At 40.1% G+C, this 25,353-nt stretch overlaps 1 protein-coding gene across 1 annotated transcript in view; it reads right to left on the reverse strand.

Annotated features, from left to right (window-relative positions):
* The window catches only part of FANCD2 (FA complementation group D2), a gene marked incomplete in the record, with an annotated part of 1,113,076 nt that overhangs the window by 1,026,712 nt on the left and 61,011 nt on the right, over positions 1 to 25,353 (reverse strand). Inside the window, 5 exon segments of the mRNA XM_053689418.1 lie at positions 1,199 to 1,277; positions 1,358 to 1,410; positions 9,279 to 9,345; positions 10,444 to 10,547; positions 10,972 to 11,039. Coding sequence (XP_053545393.1) covers positions 1,199 to 1,277; positions 1,358 to 1,410; positions 9,279 to 9,345; positions 10,444 to 10,547; positions 10,972 to 11,039 — 371 coding nt within the window.

Raw genomic sequence — 25,353 nt, forward strand, 5'->3', positions numbered from 1 at the left:
TCCGGTACCATTTAAAAATAAACTTTTGATTGAAGAAATAAACTAAGTATAAAACACCACAGTCCTCTTACGACCTCCATCTTAGTTGAGAGTTGCAAGAGAATGACTGGATATGGCAGTGAGGGGAGGAGCTATATAGCAGCTCTGCTGTGGGTGATCCTCTTGCAACTTCCTGTTGGGAAGGAGAATATCCCACAAGTAATGGATGATCCGTGGACTGGATACACTTAACAAGAGAAAGAATGACTGGGGTGGGAGGGAAGGGAGGAGCTATATATAGCAGCTCTGCTGCAGTGCTCTTTGCCTCCTCCTGCTGACCAGGAGGTGAATATCCCACAAGTAAGGATGAAATCCGTGGACTCATTGTGTCTTTAAAAAGAAATGCAAAGTGCAATGTAGTTTGTAAAAGATACACATAAATATACAAAGTATGAGCCTAATTTGTTAAAGTTACACAGAAACTGTGAAAGCATAATCAGAATTTGTAATCGATCCTATACAGATTGTTGTATACAAAATAGGAAGTGCAAAGTTTGTATGTAATAAAACTGAAGTCTAAAGTAATATAAGATACAAAAGCACAAAGTGTAAATGCAGCAGAACGCTCAAGTCATCCAGTGTAATATAGCTAGTTTGTCTCTCCTTTCAAAAACAAAAATGCAGGGAACGCCCCTTGGAGAAGAATAGCAAAATTTGCCTTTTTAGAATATCACTAGGGATCTTGTAGCGCTGGAGAATTTTTTTATATCACCTCTCCTGAGTGAAGAGGATTTATATCATCAGTCCCATAAGCACAACAGCACACTCTTATTAAAGATTGAGATACATTTTTAGACAAACAAATTAATAGGGATGTGCATTTGAATACTTTGTGAGTATCCAAATGCAAAAGTGAACAGCTGCTTGTTCCCTTCGAAAATTTTCGTAACCGGATGGATTCCTGTAAAATAAGCCCAACTTTAAGATCCGTGCTAATCCAGATCTTAGAGTGGGCATCTTTTACATGAATCAATCCGAATGCACATACCTACATATGAATTAGCAGATAGTGCCACAAATAATCATACAAAACCATAAATATTCCTGTTACAGTTCAATCTTCTGTGTGAATGAATCGAATCTGCACTTCAGAAGGAACTGTTTTTTTTATACAAATACTATCAACATACTTACTAGTAAACACAGTATTATAATTTACCTTGCAATCCACTATGCGGTCCAACCATTTAAACTGATTAAAGATAAGTTGAGGAAGGTTAATCCCATCGCTGCCAATACTAGAAGAAAAACATGATAATCAAATAATTATATTCATAAAGTATTTTGTGGGTACGACTTTAATTTAAGAAGTACTTACCTATCATACAAAAATTCGGGGAGCTTTTCAAACAGTGTGTTTATAACTGGGACCTACAAAACACAGAATAGTCAAATAAAAAAAGTGAAAAATAACTTCTTTTTTTCTAAATACATCACTCCGGAAAATAGCCAAGAAGAAATGTATTTTGAACCGGGACTTCAATGGGCTGTACCATAAAATGCAATGTTTAGAGATTACTTATAATGCATGGGATACTTCTTTTATGCCACTTTAATGGTAGTATTTGAAATAACATACTTGGTTTTGAAAATGTAGTAACTTCTAATGTGCATGCTATCTGTAGTGTTTATGGCTGAAGGTTGAGTGTGAGTGCATCTGCCAACCCTCAGACATGTTAAGGCATCCTGACAAACGTGATAACTTATCATAGACATACCGTGAAAGCAAACATATTACAAAAATAATTCCAGCAGTTTTGTCGACCTTTAAAAGGGACACACTCAAGTCAAAATAACATTTTCAAGATTCAGATAGAGAAGCAATTTTAAACAACTTTTCAATTTTACTTCCATTAACAAAATGACTGATGACTGCCACATGATACATAAGGGGTGTAAATAGACTTAACTGAAATAAAAGGATCTACTTCTACTACTCATTTGAAGTTCAGACTAAGTGCTATTGCATTGTCTTTTTATCATGTACTTGTTGTTTATGCAAATTTACTGGTTCTTTAATAGACAAAGAAGTCAAGTGTACTAGAACTCTAAAGTGTGTTAAAGAGGTTTTAGCACTGTGCATCAACCAAACCAGCACTTGTGTAAGAAGACTTGGATTGGACATGTGCTTACCTGGACACTGACTGGTAGGCACACTCTAGGGATAGGGGAGACTGAATATTTTTTATTTTTTTTTAGATTCAGCTTCAGGAGACATCACCCTTACTCAGGATATAGAGCTGTAAGTACTCTATAAATATAATAACTCTGGATATAATTGTATATATTTTTATTCCTTACATCTTCCTTTAAAGAAGTCGCATCAGTTTCATGATTGGGTGTATATACCATTTTACTAGCAGGAGATACTTTTGTGCTTAGAAAATGATGTTACTTTTGTTGGAACAACTAGATATAACTTTAAGGCAAGTTTGCCATACATAATTTACATATTTGGTTGCCACCCAGCTGGTATTTCAGGGAATAGTCAGTATTTTTAAGGTTCAGACAAACAGATAATAAAGAATGAATATAGAAATAGCAGCCCTGCTATGGTAAAAATGTTTCTAAGCATCACAGTATCTAATTTTAAACAAGGGACATAAAACTTTTTAACTTCTCTTATCAAATTTTCTTCATTTTCTTGTTATCCTTTGTTGAAAAGCAGGAAGGTATGTTCATAAATGTGCACGTGTCTACAAAACTTTGGCAGCAGTTTTGCAAAAAATTTTATAAATTAGCATAAGCACCAGATGGCAGCACTATTTCCTGTCATGTAGATGTCTAGACATGTGCACGCTACCTATCCAGACATTTCTTCAACAGACATGAAAACAATGCAAATTTGATAATAGAAGTAAATTGAGAACTTTTTTAAAATTGTATTCTCTATCTGAATTGCGAAAGAAAAGATTTGGGTTTAATGTCCCTTTAAACTCAGCCCTGGAAGCTTTAGTTTCTGAGTTATCCCATACTATTGTTTATCCAAATGTATACTAACTAGCATAGCTGGCCAGTATATATTTTTTTTATTTTTCCTCCACGAAAAGTGGAAACCCTAGTTATAGCACAACTAGAAGAGTCATGAACACTATTCAAAAAGTATATGCTTTTGACAGACCTTTTTTCCAGGCTGCTAAGAAATGGTTTCAAACAATAACAGAATTTATGCTTACCTGATAAATTTCTTTCTCCAAGGGTGTGTCCGGTCCACAGCGTCATCCTTACTTGTGGGAATATTCTCTTCCCCAACAGGAGATGGCAAAGAGCACAGCAAAAGCTGCCCATATAGCCCCTCCTCAGGCTCCGCCCCCCAGTCATTCGACCGACGGTTAGGAGAAAAAAGAAAAAAAAAGGAGAAACTATAGGGTGCCGTGGTGACTGTAGTGTATAGAGAAAGAAATTTAACAAACCTGATTAAAAAACCAGGGCGGGCCGTGGACCGGACACACCGTTGGAGAAAGAAATTTATCAGGTAAGCATAAATTCTGTTTTCTCCAACATTGGTGTGTCCACGGCGTCATCCTTACTTGTGAGAACCAATACCAAAGCTTTAGGACACGGATGAAGGGAGGGAGCAAATCAGGTTACCTAAACAGAAGGCACCACGGCTTGCAAAACCTTTCTCCCAAAAATAGCCTCCGAAGAAGCATAAGTATCAAATTTGTAAAATTTGGCAAAAGTGTGCAGAGAAGACCAAGTCGGTGCCTTACATATCTGAGCAACAGAAGCCTCGTTCTTGAAGGCCCAGGTGGAAGCCACAGCCCTAGTGGAGTGAGCTGTGATTCGTTCAGGAGGCTGCCGTCCGGCAGTCTCATAAGCCAATCGGATAATGCTTTTCAGCCAGAAAGAAAGAGGTAGCAGTAGCTTTTTGTCCTCTCCTCTTACCAGAGTAAACGACAAACAAAGATGAGGTTTGTCTAAAATCCTTTGTTGCTTCTAAATAGAACTTTAAAGCACGAACTACATCTAAATTGTGTAACAAACGTTCCTTCTTTGAAACTGGTTTCGGGCACAGAGAAGGAACAACTATTTCCTGGTTAATATTCTTGTTGGAAACAACTTTTGGAAGAAAATTAGGCTTGGTACGCAAAACTACCTTATCTGAATGGAACACCAGATAGGGTGGATCACACTGCAAAGCAGATAATTCAGAAACTCTTCTAGCAGAAGAAATAGCAACCAAAAACAGAACTTTCCAAGATAGTAACTTGATATCTATGGAATGTAAAGGTTCAAACGGAACCCCTTGAAGAACTGAAAGAACTAAATTTAGACTCCAAGGAGGAGTTATGGGTCTGTAAACAGGCTTGATTCTGACCAAAGCCTGTACAAAAGCTTGTACATCTGGCACAGCTGCCAGGCGTTTGTGTAACAAAACAGATAAAGCAGAAATCTGTCCTTTTAGAGAACTCGCTGTCAACCCTTTATCCAAACCCTCTTGGAGAAAGGAAAGAATCTTAGGAATTGTAATCTTACTCCAGGAGAATCCCTTGGATTCACACCAACAGATATATTTTTTCCATATCTTATGGTAAATCTTTCTTGTCACAGGTTTCCTGGCTTGGACCAGAGTATCTATCACTGAATTTGAGAACCCACGCTTGGATAAAATCAAGTGTTCAATTTCCAAGCAGTCAGCTGCAGAGAAACTAGATTTGGATGTTCGAATGGACCTTGTACTAGAAGATCCTGTCTCAAAGGTAGCTTCCATGGTGGAGCCGATGACATATTCACCAGGTCTGCATACCAAGTCCTGCGTGGCCACGCAGGAGCTATCAGAATCACAGAGGCCTTCTCCGGTTTGATCCTGGCTACGAGCCTGGGAAGGAGAGGAAACGGTGGAAACACATAAGCTAGGTTGAACGACCAAGGCGCACTAATGCATCCACTAGAGTCGCCTTGGGATCCCTGGATCTGGACCCGTAGCAAGGAACCTTGAAGTTCTGACGAGACGCCATCAGATCCATGTCTGGAATGCCCCATAATTGGATTAACTGGGCAAAGACCTCCGGGTGGAGTTCCCACTCCCCCGGATGGAAAGTCTGACTCAGATAATCCGCCTCCCAGTTGTCTACTCCTGGGATGTGAATTGCAGATAGATGGCAGGAGTGATCCTCCGCCCATTTGATGATCTTGGATACCTCTCTCATCGCCAAGGAACTCTTTGTTCCTCCCTGATGGTTGATGTAAGCTACAGTCGTCATGTTGTCCAACTGGAATCTTATGAATCCGGCCTTTGCTAGTTGAGGCCAAGCCCGGAGCGCATTGAATATCGCTCTCAGTTCCAGGATGTTTATCGGGAGAAGAGACTCTTCCCGAGACCATAGACCCTGAGCTTTCAGGGAGTCCCAGACCGCGCCCCAGCCTAATAGACTGGCGTCGGTCGTGACAATGACCCACTCTGGTCTGCGGAAACTCATTCCCTGAGACAGGTGATCCTGAGTCAACCACCAACGGAGTGAGTCTCTGGTTACCTGGTCTACTTGAATCTGGGGAGACAAGTCTGCATAGTCCCCATTCCACTGATTGAGCATGCACAGTTGTAAAGGTCTTAGATGAATTTGAGCAAAAGGAACTATGTCCATTGCTGCAACCATCAATCCTACTACTTCCATGCACTGAGCTATGGAAGGCTGCAGAATAGAGTGAAGAACTTGACAAGCGTTTAGAAGCTTTGACTTTCTGACCTCTGTCAGGAAGATCTTCATTTCTAAGGAATCTATTATTGTTCCCAAAAAGGGAACTCTTGTTGACGGAGACAGGGAACTCTTTTCTACGTTCACCTTCCACCCGTGAGATCTGAGAAAGGCTAGAACAATGTCTGTATGAGCCTTTGCCTTGGAAAGAGACGACGCTTGAATTAGAATGTCATCTAGATAAGGTGCCACTGCAATGCCCCTCGGTCTTAGAACCGCTAGAAGGGACCCTAGCACCTTTGTGAAAATTCTGGGAGCAGTGGCTAAACCGAATGGAAGAGCCACGAACTGGTAATGTTTGTCCAGAAAGGCGAACCTTAGGAACTGATGATGATCTTTGTGGATAGGGATATGTAGGTACGCATCCTTTAAATCCACGGTAGTCATATTGACCCTCCTGGATTGTAGGCAAAATTGTTCGAATGGTTTCCATTTTGAACGATGGAACTCTGAGAAATTTGTTTAGAATCTTTAAATCCAGAATTGGTCTGAAAGTTCCCTCTTTTTTGGGAACTACAAACAGGTTGGAGTAAAACCCCTGACCTTGTTCCACTGTTGGAACTGGGTGTATCACTCCCATCTTTAACAGGTCTCCTACACAATGTAAGAATGCCTGTCTCTTATTTGGTCTGAAGATAAACGAGACATGTGGAACCTTCCCCTTGGAGTAATTTCCTTGAATTCTAGAAGATAACACTGAGAGACTATTTCTAGTGCCCAGGGATCCGGAACATCTCTTGCCCAAGCCTGAGCAAAGAGAGAGAGTCTGCCCCCTACTAGATCCGGTCCCGAATCGGGGGCTACCCCTTCATGCTGTCTTGGTAGCAGCAGCAGGCTTCTTGGCCTGTTTACCCTTGTTCCAGCCTTGCATTGGTTTCCAAGCTGGCTTAGCCTGGGAAGCGGTAGCCTCTTGTCTAGAGGCTGCAGAGTTAGAAGACGGTCCGTTCCTGAAGTTACGAAAGGAAAGAAAAACAGAATTTATGCTTACCTGATAAATTACTTTCTCCAACGGTGTGTCCCTTAAAAGGCCTATCCTGTGGGAGGGCATGGCCCTTCCCCCCAGTGATGTCTGAAATAATCTCTTTCAATTCTGGCCCAAAAAGGGTCTTACCTTTGAAAGGGATATTAAGCAATTTTGTCTTGGAAGATACATCCGCCGACCAAGACTTTAGCCAGAGCGCTCTGCGCGCCACAATTGCAAACCCTGAATTTTTCGCCGCTAATCTCGCCAATTGCAAAGCGGCATCTAAAATAAAGGAATTAGCTATCTTAATTGCGTGAATTCTGTCCATGACTTCCTCATATGGAGTCTCCTTATTGATCGACTTTTCTAGTTCATCGAACCAAAAACACGCCGCTGTAGTGACAGGAATAATGCACGAAATTGGTTGAAGGAGGAAACCTTGCTGAACAAAAATCTTTTTAAGCAACCCCTCCAATTTTTTATCCATAGGATCTTTGAAAGCACAATTGTCCTCAATGGGAATAGTCGTGCGTTTGGCTAGCGTAGAAACTGCCCCCTCAACCTTAGGGACTGTTTGCCATGTGTCCTTCCTTGGGTCGACCATGGGGAACATTTTCTTAAATATAGTTGGTGGGACAAAAGGTATGCCTGGTCTCTCCCACTCCTCAGTCACTATGTCCGCCACCCTTTTAGGTATCGGAAAGGCATCAGGGTGCAACGGGACCTCTAGGAATTTGTCCATTTTGCACAATTTTTCTGGAATGACCAAAGAGTCACAATCATCCAGCGTAGTTAGTACCTCCTTAAGTAAGGCGCGGAGATGCTCTAACTTAAATTTAAACGTCACAACATCAGGTTCTGCCTGTTGAGAAATTCTTCCTGAATCAGAAAGTTCTCCCTCCGACAAACCCTCCCTCACTGCCACTTCTGACTGGTGTGAGGGTATGACAGATAAATTATCGTCAGCGCACTCTTGCTCTACTGTATTCAAAACTGAGCAATCACGCTTTCTTTGAAATGCTGGCATTTTGGATAAAATATTAGCTATAGAATTATCCATTACAGCCGTTAATTGTTGCATAGTAACAAGCATTGGCGCGCTAGATGTACTAGGTATCGCCTGCGCGGGCATAACTGGTATTGACACAGAAGGAGAGGATGAAGAACTATCCCCACTACCTTCATTTGAGGAATCATCTTGGGCAACCTTATTAAATGTGACAGTACTGTCCTTACTTTGTCTGGACGCCATGGCACAATTATCACATACATTTGAAGGGGGACCACCTTGGCCTCCATACATACAGAACATGTTCTATCTGAAGGTACAGACATGTTAGACAGGCTTATACAGGCTATTAATGCAATAAAACCGTTTTTAAACAAAACCGTTACTGTCTCTTTAAATGTTAAACAGAGCACACTTTATTTCTGAATGTGTGAAAAAATATGAAGGAAATATCCGATCTTTACCAAATTTGCACCCTAGTGTCTTAATGCTTTAAAAGTATTGCACCCCAATTTTTAAGCTTGTAACCCCTTAAATGAGGAAACCGGAGTTGTTTCATCAATTAGCAATTCTAACCCACTACAGTCCCAGCCACAACATTTGCTGCGGCTTCACCTGTCCTTGGGGGTTATACGACACCAAAATAAGCCTTCCAGGAACGTTTCTAATGGCCACCAGACCCTCTCACATGAAGCTGCATGCACTGCATCCAAAAGAAACTGCGCAATTATAGCGAGAAAATGAGGCTCTGCCTACTATAGTGAAAGGCCCTTCCTGACTGGGAAGGTGTCTAAACAACTGCCTGGCGCCTAAAAACGTTCCCCAAATCTAAGGTTTTTCAAAAACACTTCAAATCACATATAAATATTGAATAAAGCAATCGATTTAGCCCACAAGAGTGTCAACCAGTATATAGCCCATTAATAAGCCTTCATCTTGTTATGAATCTAAGAAAATGGCTTACCGATCCCAAAGAGGGAAAATGACAGTCTTCTAGCATTACACAGTCTTGTTAGAAAATGGACTAGTCATACCTTGAGCAGAAAAGTCTGCAAACTGTTCCCCCCAACTGAAGTTCTCTGGGCTCAACAGTCCTGCGTGGGAACAGCAACTGATTTTAGTTACTGCTGCTAAAATCATACTCCTCTTTTAAACAGAACTCTTCATCCTTTTCTGTTTTAGAGTAAATAGTACAAATCGGCACTATTTTAAAATAACAAACTCTTGATAGCAGAATAAAAAACTACAACTAAACACCACATACTCTTCACCATCTCCGTGGAGATGCTACTTGTTCAGAACGGCAAAGAGAATAACTGGGGGGCGGAGCCTGAGGAGGGGCTATATGGGCAGCTTTTGCTGTGCTCTTTGCCATTTCCTGTTGGGGAAGACAATATTCCCACAAGTAAGGATGACGCCGTGGACCGGACACACCAATGTTGGAGAAAAATATAACAGTATTTTGCTAACTGAATATAGCTTTACAGAGATTTGGATTCTCTGTAAAGTAGTGATATGAACCTTGGAAGATTTTAGACACTAGCAGATAAAGAAATTAACAACACACCTGTAAAAGTTCAATCCCAAGCAGAAGTTTAATGAGGCTTTCGTGAAATGAACTGACTGACGTACTGCTGAAAAAAGATAAAAAGCAGCAAAATCAATAAATACAATTAGTATTAAAAGGAAAATACACACAAAATTAGCTTCCCCCTAAATGAAAGGGGCAAAGAAGTCTAAATGAAATGATCACAATTCCTAAGATATTCATATCTATGAACTCCATAACTAGCAACAAAGGACCCTATTACCATTATACACAATTACCCATAACACCCAGTAAGTAAGAATGAGGAGTTCAAATCAGTGCACAATGAAAAAAAGTAAATTTAAACTTATAAATAAAATGGGGGGGGGGGGAATATAGATAGATAGATATATATATATATATACACATACATACACACACTGTATGTATGTGTGTGTGTATATATATATATATATATATATATATATATATATATATATATATATATATATATATATATATATATATATATATATATATATATATATATATATATTTTTATTATTATTATTTTTTTATATATATATTTTTTTTTTATTTATTTATTTGTTTGGAAAAGAAGGGCACTCTCAGGTTTTATAGAGAAATTCAAAATGTTTTTATTTTGAACAACAATGTGTCATCAAGGACAGAGTCGACGTTTCGGCTCACATCGCCTTCTTCAAGACAAAAAATCTCAAGTCGGTGTGTAGCCATGCTCGCAGAACAGGAAATGTGCTCATAGCACATTTCCTGTTCTGGGAGCACGGCTACACGCCGACTTGAGATTTTCTTTGTTCAAAATAAAAACATTTTGAGTTTCTCTATAAAACCTGAGAGTGCCCTTCTTTTCCAAACAAATCTATACATGATTCTTTGAGGATTGCACCCAGGTGGTTGACACGTTGCCTAAGCTGGAGTGCTGGGACACCTGCTAATAGAACATATATATACATATATATATATACATATATATATATATACACACACACACACACATATATATATATATATATATATATATATATATATATATATATATATATATATATATATATATACTGTATATACATATATACATATACACACACACACACAAACATAAATACATACATACACAAGCACTATTCTATTTCTCTGTGATCTTTTAAAGAGGACTGCTCACCTTGTTTCCCCATCTTGCACATTGCCACAGGGAAGAAGACAATTTCTAAACTTTTCTCGATCTTCAATGTGCGACTCCAATCCGGTGATAAACTCCTTGATAACCTTGACAAATGAAATCTAAATTAAATGGAGTACACCTTACAACACTAAGGGCCTGATGATCAAAATCACGTTGGCATAAGGTGAAATTGTGCAAAATTGTTTTTTTTTTAACATTGTAAACTAAGGTATGTGTCTCTTCTTTACATCTAGAATCCTGCATTGCGAAATATACAGCTCTTAACATAAGATTTGCCCTTCTATTTTTTTTCAGGGACTTCACAGTACTGACCAGACTTTTTAGATAATTTTGCAAGAGTAGAAAGTGTTAAATTATCAGACCCTAAATGTTAACTGTGCACAGTTTTAGCTTCCAAAAAAGTATGCAAATGTAATGCCTCTATTTGGAGTATTTCACTTATTGTTATAACTGATTACATCTCTAAAAATGATAACACAGACATGCACATAAATAGTAAATACCTACATTTGGGTACCTAGGATGCTTCTTCAATCCCTGATACAGCTTCTTTTGGAAAACAGCTTGATCCACAGCTAAAAAAAAAATTGTAAATGTATAAGCCACATATATTGTTGCAGACCGCTGACAAACAAAGGGTTAAGGCGAGTCATGACAACTTTATATCAAGCTTAGAAACAAGTCAGAAAATGAAGGAGCCAGACACGGGTTTGTGATGATGTAGAATTTACAAAAAAAAGGAAATTTATGCATACCTGATAAATGTATTTCTTTTACGATACGACGAGTCCACGGATTTCATCCTTACTTATGGGATATCGCCTCTTGGTCAGCAGGAGGAGGCAAAGAGCACCACAGCAAAGCTGTATATATATAGCTCCTCCCTTCCCTCCCATTCCAGTCATTCGACCGAAGTTAGGAAGAGAAAGGAAAAGCCAATGTGTAGAGGTGACTGAAGTTTAACAAAAAGAAAGACCTGTCTTAGAAAAAACAGGGTGGGCCGTGGACTAGTCGTATCGTAAAAGAAATACATTTATCAGGTAAGCATAAATTTCCTTTTCTTTTACAAGATACGACGAGTCCACGGACTTCATCCTTACATATGGGATACAATACCAAAGCTATAGGATACGGATGAAAGGGAGGGACAAGACAGGAAACCTAAACGGAAGGCACCACTGCTTGAAGAACCTTTCTTCAGACGAGGCAAAGGTATCAAATATGTAAAATTTGGATATCTGTTGCAAATCTGTGCAACAGAAGAAACATTTTTAAATGCCCATGAGGAAGCCACAGCCCTAGTGGAATGAGCCGTAATCCGTTCAGGAGGCTGCTGTCCAGCAGTTCCATATGCAAAACGGATGATACTCTTCAGCCATAAAAAAAGAGGTAGCCGTAGCTTTCTGACCTCTACGATTCCCAGAAAAAACAACAAATAATGAAGATGATTGACGAAAAACCTTAGTCGCCTGTAAGTAGAACTTCAAGGCACGAACTACGTCCAAATTATGTAACAGACGCTCCCTCTTAGAAGAAGGATTAGAACACAATGAAGGAACAACAACTTCCTGATTAACATTCTTGTTAGAAACAACCTTAGGAAGAAAACCAGGTTTGGTACGCAGGTTTGGTACGCAATACTACCTTATCGGAATGAAAAATAAGATAAGGAGAATCACACATTGTAATGCCGAAAGCTCAGAAACTCTGCAAGCAGAAGAAATAGCAACCAAAAATAAAACTTTCCAAGATAATAACTTAATATCTATGGAATGCATAGGGTTAAACGGAACCCCTTGAAGAAACATTAAGAACTAAATTCAAACTCCAAGGAGGAGCAATTCGGTCTAAACACAGGCCTGATTCTAGTCAGAGCCTGACAAAAGGATTGAACATCTGGAACATCTGCCAGACGCTTGTGAAGCAAAACAGACAAAGCAGAAATCTGTCCCTTTAAGGAACTTGCGGACAACCCATTCTCCAATCCTTCTTGGAGAAAAGATAAAATCCTAGGAATCCTAACCCTACTCCATGAGTAGCCCTTGGATTTGCACCAATAAAAATATTTACGCCATATCTTATGGTAAAGTTTTCCAGTAACAGGCCTACGTGCCTGAATCAAGGTATCAATGACCGAATCAGAGAACCCTCGCTTAGATAAAATCAAGCGTTCAATCTCCAAGCAGTCAGCTGCAGAGAAATTAGATTTGGATGACGGAAGGGTCCCTGAATGAGAAGGTCCTGCCTCAATGGAAGCTTCCACAGTGGCAGAGAAGACATGTCCACCAGATCGGCATACCAAGTCCTGCGAGGCCACGCAGGAGCGATGAGGATCACCGAAGCCCTCTCCTGTTTGACTCGAGCAATCACCTGGGGAAGGAGAGCAAATGGGGGAACACATAAGCTAGGTTGAACGACCAAGGCACTGCCAAGGCATCTATCAGTTCGGCCTGAGGATCCCTGGACCTGGATCCGTATCTCGGGAGCTTGGTATTCTGACGAGACGCCATAAGATCAAGCTTCAGCCGCCCCATCTGAGAACCAGGTTGGCAGAGACCTCCGGATGGAGTTCCCGTTCCCCCGGATGAAACGTCTGTCTGCCCAAAAAATCCACCTCCCAGTTGTCCTGGGATGTAGATTGCCGACAAATAAGAGTGAACTTCCGCCCACTGAATTATCTTGGCTACTTCTGTCATCGCTAAGGAACTCCTTGTTCCTACCTGATGATTGATGTAAGCTACAGTCGTGATGTTGTCCGACTGGATCCAATGAATTTGGCCAAAGCCAACTGAGGCCAAGCCTGAAGCGCATTGAATATTGCTCTCAACTCCAGAATATTGCTGGGAAGGGGAGACTCCGACCGAGTCCACACACCCTGTGCCCTAAGGGAGTTCCAGGCTGGCGTCCGTTGTCACTATCACCAAAGAGGGTCTGCGGAAGCATGTCCCTTGAGACAGATGATCCGGCGACAACCACCATAGAAGAGAGTCCCTTGTCTCCTGATCGAGATCTATTTGAGGAGACAAATTTGCATAATCTCCATTTCATTGACTGAGCATGCTCAGTTGTAGAGGTCTGAGACGAAAACAAGCAAACTGAATGTTGTCCATGGCTGCCACCATCAATCCAATTGCCTCCATGCACTGAGCCACTGACGGCCGAGGATTGGACTGAAGGGGTCGGCATGTATACAGAATCTTTAACTTTTTGACTTCCGTCAAATAGATTTTCATGGATAGAGAGTCGATTAGAGTTCCCAGGAAAGGAACCCTTGTCTGTGGAATTAGTGAACTCTTTTCTAGATTCACCTTTCACCCGTGAATCCTTAGAAAGGACAGAACAATGTCGGTATGAGACTTTGTTAGCTGATAAGACGACGTCTGGATAAGAATAACGTCCAGATAAGGCGCCACTGCAATGCCCCGCGGCCTGAGAACCGCCAGCAGAGACCCCAGAACCTTTGTGAAATTCTGGGTGCCGTGGCCAGACCGAAAGGAAGGGCCACGAACTGAAAATGTTTATCCAGAAAGGTAAACCTCAGGAACTTGTGATGATCTCTGTGGATAGGAACATGAAGATATGCATCCTTTAAATACACGGTAATCATATATTGACCCTCCTGGATCAATGGAAGAATGGTCCGAATAGTTTCCATCTTGAAGGATGGAACTCTGAGAAACTTGTTTAGACTTTTGAGATCTAAAATGGATCGGAACGTTTTTTCTTCTTTGTGAACTACAAAGAGATTTGAGTAAAACCCCTGCCCCTGTATTGGAACGGGGCATATTACTCCCATGGAGTAGAGATCTCTTACACAGCGTAAGAACGCCTCTCTTTTTATCTGGTCGACTGTGATAACTAGGTTCAATATAGTTTAATATTTATTCAAGAAATCTTATAGATTATAAATTAAGTAAATGTTTGTATTCTAAATCTCCACAATACCACTGCTTAGATATTATGGTTATGTTTGAATACATTTTTACTAAATGATTTGTATATGAATTCACATCTAAATAACTCTTTAGTTGTGAATAACTCAATATGAGTTTAGGTAGAAAAATGGATAAATTAAACATATGGTAATGAATATGAAAAGCAATGAAAGATGATTGGTATCAGTCACAGATAATTTTATTGGTGGTTCAGAGGAATAATATGACTTTTCACATAAGGATAACAACTCTGATAATAAGCTTTAGAGTAAATGATAAAAATCAAATATCTTAGTTGTCAAATTAGCTTGAGTAATAATGATCCAAAAAAAGAAAGTCAGGTTATGAAATTGTATGAAGATGATAAAAATACACCAGATGATATAAGTTAGGAAAGTTCAGTAATGCATTACTATTTGTTGTTGTTCCAGCATGCTTAAATAATCGTTGGTGCACATACCTTTCAAAGTTAGTTTTGAGAGAGATCGAAAGTCTTACTTGTTACACGGAGATCCCAGCAACTTTACGAGGAGACAGGAGTGCAGCATTCAGTGTGACCAGCGAGGTTACCGACTCCGGCGTGCTGCGCAGAAGAACCACTGTGAGCGGTGAGGACGACAGCTGATCAAGGAGCGTCCGTTCAGAGTTAGACTCGGCAACGAGCTGCAGTTTGTCGGCTGAATGATTTAAGCTTCCACAAAATGTTAAACAAAGCAGAATATGATATTCTGTAAATGCCCTCAAGATATGGGAATAAGTTTAAATGTATCCCAAATTTTGAAGTAAGAGTTTAGGTTAGATTTGGCTCAAAATAAAATGGAGATTAGAGAGACTAAGTGATAGTCACCTAACACACTTTAATAATCAAGCAATGAATCCTGGGAAAATGTGAACTTAAATAGGATTCAAATTGGGGAGGAGATCTGGTGTTAAAGGTGTAGTGAAAAACCAAATGCTGACAGATCCCCCCCATTCAAGAGCCCCTTCCAGCAGACTGAGATCCCGGTTTAAAGGGAAAGGCAAGATGAAAGTCCGTCAATAAATCGGGTGCATTTAAGTCACGCAACAGAACCCACGAGTTCTCATCATCACCATAATCCTTCCAATGGACTAGGTATTCAAGTCTCCCTCTACGAATTCTGGAATCCAGAATTCCATCAACCTCATAATCCTCAGGATCAGGCAAAGTCAGTGGTGAAGCATCCGTAGTAGGAACAGTGGAGCCCAAATAAGGCTTTAAGAGTGATACATGAAATGATGGGTGGATTCTCATTGTAGCAGGTAATGTCAAAGTCACAGCATTCTCATTGATTGTTTTGAGTATTGGGAATGGACCTATAAATTGGTCAGCCAATTTCTTACTTGGTACTGGCAATTTGATATTTTTCCTGGATAACCAAACCATATCATTTGGTTTATATACAGGAGGTGGAACCCTCTTTTTGTCGTAGTACTTTTTCTGTGTTTCTTTAGCAGTAACTAAATGGTTCTGCAAAGTTTCCATTACTTCTTTCAATGATTCAGTATAATTGGTAACTGATGGTGAATGAGAACAAGTTAGTGTATTTGGATAAGTACGTGGATGAAAACCATAGGTAGCGAAAAATGGAGAAACTTTTGTTGATGCATTGACTGAATTATTATAAGCGAATTCAGCGCTTGGTAACCAATCGTACCAGTCATCCTGTTGAGAAGAAATGAAACATCTCAGGTACTGTTCGAGGGTTTGGTTCAGTCGTTCCGTTTGGCCATTAGACTGCGGATGGAACGCGGTTGTGAACCTGAGTGAGATTTGCAATGTTTTACATAGGTATTTCCAAAATTTTGAAGTAAACTGACTTCCACGATCCGTCACAATGGATGCTGGTAAACCATGTAGCCTAACTACATGACTAAGAAAGAACTTAGCAGTTGTTGAAGCAGTCGGAGTTCTTTTTAATGGAATAAAATGTGCCATTTTAGTTAAATGGTCTATTACAACCATTATGGTGTTATGACCATTGGATATAGGTAAATCCACAATAAAGTCAATTGCTATCATATCCCAAGGTTTTATGGGAATGGGTAAAGGCGATAGGAGACCATAAGGCCTATGATGTTCCTTCTTTTTCTTTGCGCAGGTTTCACAGTTCCTAATATAAGAATATATGTCTGTTTTCATCTGAGGCCACCAGTATTCTCTACTGATAAGTTCAGTAGTTTTTTCAATACCTGGATGACCAGCTAAAGGGGTATCATGATGTTGTTGGATGATCTGTTGTCTCAGGAATTGTGGAACATATATTAGACCATTGTGCATATACATTCCAGATTCGGAATCTGGAGTACAAATAGGTGGAATTTCAGTATCAGAATGTTGTGCCTGAATTATGTCACATGTTTCTAGTTCTATTGCAGCAATGATTTTAGATGGCGGAATTATATATGTGTTGATTTGAGAGTCTTCTATTGTTTCAAATGATCGAGATAATGCATCAGCTTTTATATTCTTTGTTCCTGGTATATGTGTAAGGGAGAAATTAAAGCGATCCAAGAATAAAGCCCAACGTACCTGTCTTGAAGACAGCGTTTTATTTTTCTTCAGATACTGAAGGTTCTTATGATCTGTGAAAACTTGGAAAGGAATTGTAGTTCCCTCCAAAAGATGTCGCCAATGTTCCATAGCCGATTTCATTTCTAACAATTCCTTATCACCTATTGAGTAATTACTCTCTGCAGGAGTTAATCTTCGAGAATAATAGGCGATAGGATGGAGATGTTCTCCTTGTTTCCCAGGTTGTGAGAGTATGGCACCTATTCCAACATTGGAAGCATCCACCTCCAAGGTATAAGGCAATTCAGGATCAGGTATACTTAACACAGGCGCTGTTGTAAACTTCCCCTTTAAATCTTGGAAAGCTTGCTCAGCGCTGGAATCCCAAATGAATTTTTGTTTACCTGTCAAACGGGTTAAAGGTTGAACAATGGTTGAAAAGTGGTTAATAAACTTTCTGTAAAAGTTTGTGAACCCCAGAAATCTTTGTAAAGATTTCAAACTTGTGGGTCGTTGCCAATTGATTATAGCTGTTACCTTCTCTTGATCCATTTGAATGCCTTGAGGAGATATTATGTATCCCAAACATTTGATGGTGTCTTTGTGGAACTGACATTTTTCCATTTTAGCGTATAACTGATGATCTCGAAGAGTGGATAGAACCCATCTTACGTGTTTTCTATGATCCTCTAGATTTTTGGAATATATAAGAATATCATCTAGATATACTATTACGCACACATCCATAAGTTCTTTAAAGATCTCATTTATGAAAAACTGGAATGTGGCAGGAGTGTTCGTCAGACCAAATGGCATTACATTATATTGGAATAGCCCATATCTGGTTCTGAAAGCCGTTTTTCACTCATCTCCGGATCTCATACGTATTAAATTGTATGCTCCCTTAAGGTCTAACTTAGTGAATATGGTAGCTCCACTAAGTCGTTCGATTATCTCCGGGATGAGTGGTAACGGGTATCTATTTTTTATGGTGACAGCGTTGAGGGCTCGGTAATCTATAATTGGCCTAAGAGTGCCATCCTTGTTAGTTACAAAAAAGATAGCTGAGGCAACAGGAGATGAGGATGGTGAAATAAAACCTTTTTTAAGGTTTTCGTCCAAGTATTCTCTAAGCCGTTTCAATTCTTTTTGTGAAAGAGGAAATATTTTTCCTGATGGTATTTCTACCCCTGGTTTGGTGTCAATGGGACAATCAAAATGCCTATGAGGGGGGAGAGAATCAGCATTTTTTAAATTAAACACATCATTGAACTCATGGTATTCATTAGGTAAATTTGAGGCTATGTGTCTAATATTAACATATGGATAACATGTCTTTAAGCAGTATTGTGATTTGAAAGTGATTAAATTTTGGGTCTAATCTATTGAAGGGTTATGTTTTTGTAACCATGGTAACCCAAGTATTATGGGATGAATAGAACTGGGGATAATGTCATATGTTAAAAACTCTTTGTGACCATCTGGTGTGATGGTTAATAATGGAATGGTGTGATGAGTGATAGGTCCCTTTAAGATCTGAGTACCATCTATTACCCTTACAAAAACAGGAGATGATTTCTGCAGAATAGGTATTTTATTTTGATTTACTATAGACTCATCAAGGAATATACCATCAGCTCCGGAGTCAATAATGGCTTCGTTCTGAAGTTGTAGACTGTCCCACTGTAATGACAATGTTATTGATAGGTAAGAAGGGTTTTTTAAATTTTTAGAAGTATAGTTAAGTATCAACTTACCCTTCTTTTGACGAGAAAGGACAGGACATGAAGTAACATCATGGTCTTTATTTGCACAATAGAGACAAAGATTTGCGGATCTTCTTCTTTGTTTTTCTTCAGAACTAAGAGGTCCGCGAATGGTTCCTATTTCCATTGGTACAGGTGTTGAGTGGGACTTTTCTTGGTAAGATGGAAAAGATCTTTTGGGTGTGCTTTCAAAATGATGTTTTTCTATCTTCCTTTCGTGATATCTCCTTATCCATGGATATGGACAACTTAATTAAAGATTCCAAACTCTCTGGGAAATCCACTTTGGAAAGTTCATCTTTTAGATGTTCAGATAAACCTAGACGGAACTGGTTTTTTAGACTTACTGAGTTCCACTCAGAGTCAGTGGCCCATAACTGAAAATCCGCTATGTAATCTTCCACTGGTCTTTTTCCTTGTTTAAGTGATCTTAATCTGTGTTCGGCAGTTTGCTGTTTATTTATGTCATCATAAAGTACAGCCATTGTTTGGTAAAAGTTTTCCAGGGAATTTAATATCGGATCTTCTGTTTCTAGAAATCTGTCTGCCCATGCTCTGGGCTCTCCAGAGAGGTAGGAGATAGTAGTGAAAACTTTAATCTTATCAGTTCGATAGGTGCGTGGTTTAAGTGTAAACAATAGGATACAAGCATTCTTAAACTCACGAAATTTCGTGCGATCACCAGCAAATGGTATTGGGGGGTTAACCTGAGGTTCTGGAGTCTCATTAGCTTTTTGAGTGACAAATTCATTAAATACTCTTTTTAGAGTGCTGTTTTCATTTTTTATTTCAGTTAAACCTTGGGCCAATATTTCCACTTTCTGGTTTAAAGAGGTGATTTGGTTAGCCATTTCGACAGGATCCATGTTATACCTGGAAATATGTTGCTAAAATTAATATTTTAATTTTTTCAGGCTTGATTATTCTGTGATAACTAGGTTCAATATAGTTTAATATTTATTCAAGAAATCTTATAGATTATAAATTAAGTAAATGTTTGTATTCTAAATCTCGACAATACCACTGCTTAGATATTATGGTTATGTTTGAATACATTTTTACTAAATGATTTGTATATGAATTCACATCTAAATAACTCTTTAGTTGTGAATAACTCAATATGAGTTTAGGTAGAAAAATGGATAAATTAAACATATGGTAATGAATATGAAAAGCAATGAAAGATGATTGGTATCAGTCACAGATAATATTATTGGTGGTTGTTAGGGGTAATATGAACCTGACGGCAGCCATCTTGTTCCCCGCAGCCATCTTGTGATGATTAGCATCCATTTTGTAATGATTAGACTTTTATTATAGTGGTTTATTATGTAGTAAGAAATATGCTGATGTTAGGGAGACTTGCATAGATATAATAGCCCTGAGAATGACCCTGAAGATGTGCATTGTTATCTCTACAAAATGTCAAACGGCTGTGATTTGTGCTGGGCTAGGAGGCCCAGTTACTGTTTATCTGTAGTTAGATATTCCTGTAGAAATGACTCCCTAACACTCCTTTTATTCCAATTATATTTTCTATGAGTTTCTTTGTTCTTATAGAAATACCATGTGAAATGATGTAATTATGAATATGTCACTTGTTAAACCTATATGCTGTAACTCTTGTCTGCAAGGATATCTGACAAATGTGATGTACAACTTACAGGATGCCAGATGTTTTTCCTCATCTTAGAAATGAGCCAATGACTACAGATTTCAATGTATTCTGGAATGTATATAAACTGGCTAACCTGACCAATAAAGTTAGAGCTGTTCGGCAAACATATCCTTGTGTGTTCTCTGAATGGCCCTCCAAGTACTTGAAAACACTTTGCAGGGTAGATACCAGAGTCCTGAAGCAGAGGAGAACAAGAGGGTCGTGGTCCTAGAGGAGTCTCCTAACAAATGGTGTCTAGAAGTGATAGCTTGTCAAGGGGTGAGTAAAACACTTGTTTTGCACTGTTTTTTGCTTACCCATTGTCAAACTAGAACCCTATAGGACCAGACACTCAGGTTATTTAAAAAAACAAAAAATATAGTGGGGAATGTGTATGTATGTTATGCATATCTGTGTATGTTGTGTATATATGTATATTTAAGGTGTTTTTAAGGTGTTTTTTTTATGGAAATTTTTTGGTAAAAATTGTTTTTGGTTATAAAGTAGTATCTGAGGTTAGAGGCCTCCAAGAGATACATGATTACATGGTATCTGAGGTTAGAGTCCTCTGAATGATACATGTTAATTGTTTTTATTTATTAGATATGGTATCTGAGGTTAGAGTCCTCTGAATGATACATATTTATTGGTTTCGGAGGTTAGAGGCCTCCAGTGACATATGATGAGGTTAGAGGCCTCCAGTGACATATGATGAGGTTAGAGGCCTCCAGTGACATATGATGAGGTTAGAGGCCTCCAGTGACATATGATGAGGTTAGAGTCCTCTAGAGACATATGTTTTTATTGGTTAAAATATAGTATTTTTAAGGTTAAAACGGAGTTCGAGTCTCTGTTGGAATATAAGGATTTAATGTGGTATATAGTGTTGTATGCGGTATATATGTTGTAAAATAAAGGGGTATAATTCGTAAAATTTATTGCATATTATCCATAAACTCTGGTATCAGCCTGGAAATTGTTTTGCTATCTTTGTCTATGCGCAATCTTTTTTTTTCTCATGCTTGCTATAAACTGAACTTGCTGTATTGCATTTGTTTTTCTGCTTGCACACTTCAAATTGCTGTATTGCCTTTGCATTTTCTAATTGCTTTTAAAGTTTGCTTTTTTTTATTGCTATATACTTACTGTGCTGTTTTGTGCTTAAAATATATATTAAGTGACTGTGCATTTTATTACTGCTGCTCTTTTTGTGTTGTTAAAGAAAAAGTTTATTTCAGGCAGAAAAGCACCCACTCTAGAGAGGGAGGGGGGATCATAAAAAGATCTGTCAGTGAGCAGCTGTGTAGAGTCAGTGAAGAGAAATTTAAAAACAGAATTTATGTTTACCTGATAAATTACTTTCTCCAACGGTGTGTCCGGTCCACGGCGTCATCCTTACTTGTGGGATATTCTCTTCCCCAACAGGAAATGGCAAAGAGCCCAGCAAAGCTGGTCACATGATCCCTCCTAGGCTCCGCCTACCCCAGTCATTCGACCGACGTAAAGGAGGAATATTTGCATAGGAGAAACCATATGTTACCGTGGTGACTGTAGTTAAAGAAAATAAATTATCAGACCTGATTAAAAAAACCAGGGCGGGCCGTGGACCGGACACACCGTTGGAGAAAGTAATTTATCAGGTAAACATAAATTCTGTTTTCTCCAACATAGGTGTGTCCGGTCCACGGCGTCATCCTTACTTGTGGGAACCAATACCAAAGCTTTAGGACACGGATGAAGGGAGGGAGCAAATCAGGTCACCTAAATGGAAGGCACCACGGTTTGCAAAACCTTTCTCCCAAAAATAGCCTCAGAAGAAGCAAAAGTATCAAATTTGTAAAATTTAGAAAAAGTGTGCAGTGAAGACCAAGTCGCTGCCTTACATATCTGATCAACAGAAGCCTCGTTCTTGAAGGCCCATGTGGAAGCCACAGCCCTAGTGGAGTGAGCTGTGATTCTTTCAGGAGGCTGCCGTCCGGCAGTCTCATAAGCCAATCGGATAATGCTTTTAATCCAGAAGGAGAGAGAGGTAGAAGTTGCTTTTTGACCTCTCCATTTACCAGAATAAACAACAAACAAAGACAAAGTTTGTCTGAAATCCTTAGTAGCTGCTAAGTAAAATTTGAGAGCACGAACTACATCCAAGTTGTGCAACAAACGTTCCTTCTTTGAAACTGGATTAGGACACAAAGAAGGCACAACTATCTCCTGGTTAATGTTTTTGTTAGAAACAACTTTTGGAAGAAAACCAGGTTTAGTACGCAAAACCACCTTATCTGCATGGAACACCAGATAAGGAGAAGAACACTGCAGAGCAGATAATTCTGAAACTCTTCTAGCAGAAGAAATTGCAACCAAAAACAAAACTTTCCAAGATAATAACTTAATATCAACGGAATGTAAGGGTTCAAACGGAACCCCCTGAAGAACTGAAAGAACTAGGTTGAGACTCCAAGGAGGAGTCAAAATTTTGTAAACAGGCTTGATTCTAACCAGAGCCTGAACAAAGGCTAGAACATCTGGCACAGCTGCCAGCTTTTTGTGAAGTAACACAGACAAGGCAGAAATCTGTCCCATCAAGGAACTTGCAGATAATCCTTTTTCCAATCCTTCTCGAAGGAAGGATAGACTCTTAGGAATCTTAACCTTGTCCCAAGGGAATCCTGCAGATTCACACCAACAGATATACCAAATTATGTGGTAATTTTCTGGTTACAGGCTTTCAGGCCTGAACAAGAGTATTAATAACAGAATCTGAGAACCCTCGCTTTGATAAGATCAAGCGTTCAATCTCCAAGCAGTCAGCTGGAGTGGGTCGAACGGACCTAGAACAAGAAGGTCTCGTCTCAAAGGTAGCTTCCATGGTGGAGCCGATGACATATTCACCAGATCTGTATACCAAGTCCTGCGTGGCCACGCAGGAGCTATCAAAATCACCGACGCCCTCTCCTGATTGATCCTGGCTACCAGCCTGGGGATGAGAGGAAACGGCGGGAACACATAAGCTAGTTTGAAGGTCCAAGGTGCTACTAGTGCATCCACTAGAGCCGCCTTGGGATCCCTGGATCTGTACCCGTAGTAAGGAACTCTGAAGTTCTGACGAGAGGCCATCAGATCCATGTCTGGAATGCCCCACGGTTGAGTGACTTGGGCAAAGATTTCCGGATGGAGTTCCCACTCCCCCGGATGCAATGTCTGACGACTCAGAAAATCCGCTTCCCAATTTTCCACTCCTGGGATGTGGATAGCAGACAGGTGGCAGGAGTGAGACTCCGCCCATAGAATGATTTTGGTCACTTCGTCCATCGCTAGGGAACTCCTTGTTCCCCCCTGATGGTTGATGTATGAACTTGGCCCTCGCTAGCTGAGGCCAAGCTTTGAGAGCATCGAATATCGCTCTCAGTTCCAGAATATTTATCGGTAGAAGAGATTCTACCCGAGACCAAAGACCCTGAGCTTTCAGGGATCCCCAGACCGCGCCCCAGCCCATCAGACTGGCGTCGGTCGTGACAATGACCCACTCTGGTCTGCGGAAGGTCATCCCTTGTGACAGGTTGTCCAGGGACAGCCACCAACGGAATGAGTCTCTGGTCCTCTGATTTACTTGTATCTTCGGAGATAAGTCTGAATAGTCCCCATTCCACTGACTGAGCAGGAACAGTTGTAATGGTCTTAGATGAATGCGCACAAAAGGAACTATGTCCATTGCCGCTACCATCAAACCTATCACTTCCATGCACTGCGCTATGGAAGGAAGAGGAACGGAATGAAGTATCCGACAAGAGTCTAGAAGTTTTGTTTTTCTGGCTTCTGTCAGAAAAACCCTCATTTCTAAGGAGTCTATTATAGTTCCCAAGAAGGGAACCCTCGTTGACGGAGATAGAGAACTCTTTTCCACGTTCACTTTCCATCCGTGAGATCTGAGAAAGGCCAGGACAATGTCCGTGTGAGCCTTTACTTGAGGAAGGGACGACGCACGAATCAGAATGTCGTCCAAGTAAGGTACTACAGCAATGCCCCTTGGTCTTAGCACCGCCAGAAGGGACCCTAGTACCTATGAGAAAATCCTAGGAGCAGTGGCTAATCCGAAAGAAAACGCCACGAACTGGAAATGCTTGTCCAGGAATTCAAACCTTAGGAACCGATGATGTTCCTTGTGGATAGGAATATGTAGATACGCATCCTTGAAATCCACCTTGGTCATGAATTGACCTTCCTGGATGGAAGGAAGAAGTGTTCGAATGGTTTCCATCTTGAACGATGGAACCTTGAGAAACTTGTTCAAGATCTTGAGATCTAAGATTGGTCTGAACGTTCCCTCTTTTTTGGGAACTATGAACAGATTGAAGTAGAACCCCATCCCTTGTTCTCCTAATGGAACAGGATGAATCACTCCCATTTTTAGCAGGTCTTCTACCCAATGTAAGAATGCCTGTCTTCTTATGTGGTCTGAAGACAACTGAGACCTGTGGAACCTCCCCCTTGGAGGAAGCCCCTTGAACTCCAGAGAATAACCTTGGGAGACTATTTCTAGCGCCCAAGGGTCCAGAACATCTCTTGCCCCAGCTTGAGCGAAGAGAGAGCGTCTGCCCCCCACCAGATCCGGTCCCGGATCGGGGGCCCGCATTTCATGCTGTCTTGGTAGCAGTGGCAGGTTTCCTGGCCTGCTTTCCTTTGTTCCAGCCTTGCATAGGTCTCCAGGCTGGATTGGCTTGAGAAGTATTACCTTCCTGCTTAGAGGACGTAGCCCTTGGGGCTGATCCGTTTCTGCGAAAGGGACGAAACTTAGGTTTATTTTTGGTCTTGAAAAGACCTATCCTGAGGAAGGGCGTGGCCCTTGCCCCAGTGATATCAGAGATAATCTCTTTCAAGTCAGGGCCAAAGAGTGTTTTCCCCTTGAAAGGAATGTCAAGCAATTTGTTCTTGGAAGACGCATCCGCTGCCCAAGATTTTAACCAAAGCGCTCTGCGCCACAATAGCAAACCCAGAATTTTTTCT

The sequence above is a fragment of the Bombina bombina genome, chromosome 7, assembly GCF_027579735.1.
Source record: "Bombina bombina isolate aBomBom1 chromosome 7, aBomBom1.pri, whole genome shotgun sequence".
NCBI lineage: Eukaryota > Metazoa > Chordata > Amphibia > Anura > Bombinatoridae > Bombina > Bombina bombina.